The sequence below is a fragment of the Trachymyrmex septentrionalis genome, unplaced genomic scaffold, assembly GCF_001594115.1.
Source record: "Trachymyrmex septentrionalis isolate Tsep2-gDNA-1 unplaced genomic scaffold, Tsep1.0 scaffold40, whole genome shotgun sequence".
NCBI classification, from domain to species: Eukaryota; Metazoa; Arthropoda; class Insecta; order Hymenoptera; family Formicidae; genus Trachymyrmex; species Trachymyrmex septentrionalis.
The window spans coordinates 3,052,299-3,059,305 of record NW_017305569.1 but is presented as its reverse complement, the minus strand read 5'-3'; the positions used below and the strand labels follow the sequence as shown (position 1 = coordinate 3,059,305).

At 34.5% G+C, this 7,007-nt stretch overlaps 1 protein-coding gene across 5 annotated transcripts in view; it reads right to left on the bottom strand.

Annotated features, from left to right (window-relative positions):
- Window positions 1-7,007, bottom strand: part of LOC108751099 (tensin-1) — a 201,708-nt gene that overhangs the window by 127,858 nt on the left and 66,843 nt on the right. For all 5 annotated transcript variants that reach the window (XM_018491068.1, XM_018491070.1, XM_018491071.1 and 2 more), the window contains exons 2-3: window positions 1,167-1,275; window positions 483-520 (exon numbers count right to left, since the gene is read on the bottom strand). In XM_018491068.1, coding sequence (XP_018346570.1) covers window positions 483-520; window positions 1,167-1,275 — 147 coding nt within the window. The remainder of the gene's footprint in view (window positions 1-482; window positions 521-1,166; window positions 1,276-7,007) is intronic.

Sequence of the window (7,007 nt, the reverse complement as noted above, 5' to 3'; positions counted from 1 at the left end):
TATACTGTGTAAATTATTAACTATATAAATAAAGTTACATTATAATATCCCTTTGTTAATTACATAAAATAGAAATAAAAAAATTACATACAAATTAAATATACAATTTTACATACTAAAATCACAGTGTTTCTTGTTTATGCGTGACAAAAATCGAAAACAGATGCACGCAATCGTTATCAACTTGAGTCTAGGCTCAGCGCATCTTCCAAAGGGTTTGTTTAAGTACCAGGAAGTAAGCGGAAGATCGCTGTTAGGGAGGAGAGGGGCTCTCATCGTGTACGTGGAAGTGTGATCTTTGCTCCAGTCTGTCATAAACCTTCCAAGAAGGAGCGTCTTGATTACAAATGTCGCGCTTAGGAGAAGTGACATATTCATGACAGACTAATCGCCGCGTTTGCATTTGTGGAACGCTCGTTCGTATTTGTCACGCTGGAGAAACACAACTATATAAAAGAATACCCATAAATAAAATTACGTACCTTGTCCTCACATGTCTTATGGCAGATGTACTTGCACACTGAAATAAAAAAAAATATGTAAATAGGTAACACGATGATTATAGAATATAGATTTTTCAATCTTAATTTTTATTCGGTATTCATTTTTATAGTTAAATTTTGTTAAGTTTAGTTAGTTTTTTATAGATGAATTTATGTCGTTTAGATTTATACTTAAGTAAGATTTATACTGAAATAAATTTTAATTAGACGGTAAGTAATTTTGTTTTATTTCATCATTAGCACACGTTGCAAGTAATGACTTATTAAAATCATCATTATTGTAAGCATTATGATCACTTCTTCAATCTACGCGGCATGTTAACTTACAATCATGCTAATTGCCTACTAGTAAATACAGCTGCGATCAGCCCGACCCAGCTTTCACGCGCGTACACAAACGTGCGTATGATCGAGAGTGCATCTACATTAATCGTAGTAATCATCTCGTGTAATCTAGAGCAGAGCAATGAAACGTAATACCAGTAATAACGCTAATAATAATAATAAAAAGAAAAATGTAGAGTTTCATCCCTGCAGCGATTTTGTTTTAACCGGCACTCTCAGAAGCTTCCGTATCAACGATTGATTCGAGAGTACTACCGACGAGAGCCAGCTGTTACCCACTTCTTCATTGCCCTGAAGGGAATGATGTTATCGACTCACCTCTGCAGCAGGAAGCTTGCTTGATCACCGCCTGGTGGCACAAATGACATGGTCGTGGTTTGCGCAATTGCTTCGTGCGGAACACGTGACATTGGGGTTCAAAGTCACTCTGAAACACAGCAAAAGGAGGCTCCAATTATTGCGGTGATCATTTCGGCTGGTCAAAAAAGGAAGCATCATTGACCAACGCCATTTCATGCTTTTTGCGACCGACTTTTTTTGTCGACATCGATCAATTAGTCGCAAGAACCTTCCCGAGCGATTAACCTCGTTAAAACACGGTATTATAAATGAGGAGTCTGTTTAACAGAGGTGGTACTTGAAGGGGAAACGCCTCATGCTTGAAACGAGGTCACAGATTTCAAGTCTTGACTCCATTCCTGAACACATTATCGTGACGAAGTATTTATAAGCATAATTTATTAGACTGTACAACCAACATCAATGTTGAAACACGAATTTATCTATCGTATCTAACATAACATTTATATCATTCTAAATATTTATAAAATCTTAGTGTATCGAACTAAATAAACTGAAACTAAATGATTTTATTAGTCTGACGCTGTTTAATACTTCTACTCCATACTAGGAGAATTTATCAACTCTGGATTGATCTCAGCGTAAAAGAAGAAATAAAAAGATTTCTTAATATCAAAAAAATTTTAATGAATTATATGAAACCACAACACTACTTGTATAATCGACATAACGAACTTTTCGTAGAATAAAAAATCAGAATGCAGTGAGCGCTTGCAATACTGCCGGCGCGTAACGAGCTGTTACAATTAATCACATAACAAACCAAGGATCAGCTCCACTTAATCACTGCTCCGAGAATCTCTACGCGCGCGTTTTGCGGCAATTATAATCATTCTCATGTGTGGCTTTTCCGCGGCCGCAGATGGGAGAAGGCTTTCGAGCGTACGGTGCATAAATTGAGAAAACAGAACAGCCATTCATTAGGATCGCGTTTATCCCCGGATACGCTGCCGGCGAAACGTTCTATGACTCCAGTACGACGGACAACCTGTTAACAGTACTTAAGCCGATGCGCAGCACTCTATCGGGGGAGGTGCAGTTCGCGAAGTTATGCGCAAATAAGCGCTCGAGGCGCATTGCATCTTCCGTGAAGAAGCGCGGCCTCCGATTACGAACACGCGATGCACGTGGTCCTCTTCTTCGAGAAATATCCCGTCTTTTCACCCACGTTCGATCGAATCCCCGCGGAGGAAAACGCGAATTTGAATACGAATTACGGTGCCGGCGAGTCGCGCTCCATGAAGCACGAGTGAGCAATTGCATGCAGATTGTTCGCAAATCTATATAGGAATGTACTCTCTTAAAGCAAGAACATTCTACTATGGATGGTACACACTTAAGTATACGCTACGTACTTTTTAACAAAATGATGAAAAATTATGAAAAATTACAGATTTTTTAATTGCATTTGAAAGTAATGCAAAAAAAAATTGGCAGTGATTTGAATCTCCTAAATGAAAAATGGATGCACATTGGCCTAATGGGCATCCATTGAACGTCCTAAGAGGAATCTCAATGTAATGGGGACTCATTGGATATCCAAAAGATGCTCTGAATTTTTCGGATGGACGTCAAATGGGCAATATCTATATAATATTCATTCTTACACAAAAAGTATAAATTTCCGAATTAAAGCAATGAAGATCCAACTTCGACCGTAATTTTAAATTTCTAGTATTGATTGTGTTTCTCATATTGCATATCAATATATGCGGTCTAAAATAAAGATTCTTAATATTGTTGATAAATTTCTACTTTCACTTTTTGTAGAGGCTATACACCTGACATATCTTTAAAATACATGACGCTTTAAAGAAGGTTTCGTGAAAGATTCATTATTTATTTAAAGAAACGTTATTATTAAAAAAAAAGTCATATTTCACAAAAATAATAGAAAAAAAGATTTCAAACTAAATAGAACAGAATGCATCGCAATATACGAGCACTGCTTCATTATGGTTTACGAAAGGCTCGCAAATGCCTCTACTTTCGCACACGCATGTTTTCTTTAACGCAGATATTTAGCGGGTTTAATCATCGCAAGACGTAGAGTAGCAATAAAACGGCTTTAACGAGTTGATTAAGACATAAGAAAAACGCATTGTTTCAAAAACAGAAAGATAGATCCTTAAATATATAAAATTCACACGATCGTCGTTAACGTGTTAATTTTATTATATATGACAAATTTTTTTTCTAGTAATCTTGATTGGCAACGGATGCGTGAATTACAAAGTATCACGCCATTATCACCATGCAATATTTTCATGCATATAATTATCACTTTTATTAGTATCGTGAAACACGCTAGAAACACGCGTTCCTCTCTGCATCGTTTTTCGTCGAGTGGCCGCAAAATTTCATCATGAATACGACGTTTGTCGAAATTATTCCTCGGCTGATTTATTCCCACACAATAATATTGTACATTGTGATGCACGCACTTTTCGTCGACATAAAAATGATTTTCACAATGCCAGTAAATGTCACGCACTCTTTGGAATAAATATAAATTTTTTGAAAATTGTACATTGCTTTTAAATACAATGACTTTATTATATACTATTTTTATTTATGACTTATATTGTTTTCTATTATTTTTGGTATATTAATATCAAAATTAATATATAATACACTTATTATATTAAGCCATTATAAAACAAAAAAAAGTAACAATATGAGATAATCTTTTATTATTGTATATAAGAATTTGTCAAAAAGACTGGAAGAGACGTAATTTTCTGTATTGCAAATTAATAATTCTAGCAATATTTCCAATAGTGCCTTTCTTTAAGTTCTCAAATGCATATTCGGCAAATATATCATATTATACTATATAAGAAAGCAATAATCATGGTCGTATTAATTACCAGTTGTTCGTGACTATTATGCAAAACACTGCGTTTTTAATGGTTATTGTAATTCGAATAGTGCAGAGTCAAGATAAAACGGTTATTTAATAACAATGATCAATGGGGCGGTTGTCTTCTAGCAGTAATTTAACTTCCTTAATGATAGCCTGTCTAATTTGCCAACTAATTACCAGATACATTCATACGCTTCCTGGGAGTATCGTAAGAAAAGAAAAAAAGGACGATGTAACAATATCCGTTGCTGTTGATATTTTGTAACGATTATGCATATATCTTGCTAACTAATCGCCGAATTCATTAATATCCCAGGACCTATGACTTTGTTAAAATAAAGTACCGTCATTGCTCATACGGGGTCTAATTGATCTTTAATCTTCGCAAATTGGAAGGAATCGATGGGATCTAACAAACTTCGTGACTCTGCCAGTCTTTTAAAACTCTATGACTTGTACGTCTTTTAAAATTCCTTCAAGAAGATTTTATCTTTCATCATATGCTCCTTTCCCATCGCCACAATCTTATTCTTAAGAAACTTAAATAACTTTAATTTTATTCTTTAAATAATCAGAGACTGTATTTTTAATGTTTATTTTGCTACGTTATGTTAATTCATTTTACTCGATCATTTTACAACAAAATTTGTGATGAATTAAATGAAACGGAAGCTTATAAAGCTAACTGATATTTCTGTAAACAACTGAAGTTTTTCGATTAGTTTAATCGGATATTTGCTTTCCACACAGCATTCATTCTGCTCGTGACTTTAATTATGTAAGTAACTTTACTTCGTTCAATAAAATTCGTATGATCAAACAAACTTATCCGTGCAATTTAAATGCATACATGTAGGTATTCTACAATCAAGACAAGTATTTTCTTTTGCGATACACAAAAACGGAATATATATAAATAAAACGATACGGAGAGATTTTATTTAACGAGCGAATTGATTTAGGATCACGAATAACCCACCTTGCCGCGAATGGATAACTATATCTCATAATAGATTCAGTGGATCGTGCGATATATCATGTAACGTGTAATTTCAACATTGCGCACGTTCAATGAGCGCAATACGTATATAACGTTGTGCGGTCTAGTGTAATTCGTGATAAATGTATACGACGGGGCCAGTCGTTTTAATGAATTCGAAACGAGCCAAAGTTCTGTGGTTCCAAACCTGTTGTTTCTATAAATTCAAAGAGCTATTACAATCTAACAGTAAACTCTAGTTAGTAGTGCCGTTAATAGTGATGATACAGTTGAATGGATAAAACTTTTTGTATTCATAACTGATTTATTATATAAATTAAAAATTTTATGTAAGCATGTAGCATTTTTCCACAATAACATATGAAAAAAAATTAAATTAATTTAGTTAGAAAGTGAATTAAACAATAATTAGAAATATCAGTATTGTCAATATTAAAAATAGGAAAAATAATCTAATAAATTCTACGCATGTAATTTATGTAACTTCTTGTTATTTACAAAATATTATTATGCATATAAATTGTAGCAAGAAATTTTCAAATTTTCAACTATATATTTTAATGTAAAAAAAAGCAATAATTTCTTATATCAACTGCGGTAAATACGTCGATTTATTAAATCAACGCTATCAAAAGTATATCTTTAAGTGTATCTCTTGTTTATTCATCACTACTATCTCGTACTATCGAATTATGATGTTAGAATCGAGAATATATAAATTCTCTCAAAATTCTTGTAAAATATATTAATATGAAAATATATTTTAACAAAACAACACTCATATATAATCAAAAGAAAAATATTTTTCTTTAAATATATAACTTGTTTATTATGTGTTTTCTCACTTGTCACAATCTGAGATAGTAGTAGGAAACGAGCAGAAGCGTATAATATACTATAAATGGATTATGTACTAATTAATATATATAATGACTTTATTTTACAGAAAGGTATAAAATGAAAATCAAATGTGTACAAATCTTTAAGAATTCTTTGAAATAATTTTAAAATGTATCTTTTTAATTAATTTGTTTCTTACAACGATCGTTTGTTCTCTTACAACTCAATTCTCCATGTGAAAAGTTTGAACTCTGTTTGAAGACAGAGTTCTACAGTTTTTTTTTAATGATGCCAGAACCGTAATCTAGAATCTATTTACGGATTTTACGTCTCTGATCCTGCGGAGCTTATGCAGAAAGTTAGATGCTCACGTGGAGAGTTCAAAGCTCGGGCATGCGATTCAAGTGGTATCAAGTGCGCTTTCTCTGTCGCGGTATCGCATAGGCTTCAAGCAGCGCAAGTTCGTTCGAAAGAAAAACGAAGAGGAAGAAACGAAGGGGAGGCGAACGAGAGCTCGAACAGAGCCGGCTTTGTCGGGTTGCGTTCGCGCTTGCGAGTCGGAATACCTCGACTTGCATTAACCGCGAAGAAAAGACGAGAACTCGCGTTCTTCCCCTCTATCTCTCCCACCCTTTCAGAGCCTCTTACTTCTCCGATGATTTTATCCTCATGTCGAATCATCTAGTGGGTGGGCGATATGCAGAAGATACTGACGCATATTATTATTAGAGTGGCAGATAACCCTAGACATTCTCTAATTTTTCTCTCACTGGAATATATAGCTATTTTATCTCTTTTATGAAGTCTGTGTTCATTGATGGCAAACATATTTCTAACAGAAAGTATATATACACATATTGATATGAAGCATGAAAGGAAATCTCTTCATTCAAAGCTGAGAATACAGAATAATACATGTACTGTACGCAGAACAAACACCAGGCATGCGCCATTAATCAACCACGACGACAATTCGCGTTGGTCTAAGCAATCGTCATTTGATCATACTTGTTCAGCCGTCGCTCGACTGATCGCGCTGACAAACGGTTCGCCAAGGTGGTCACCCCGTGTCGGCGAGGAAGCGGCAGCTGGG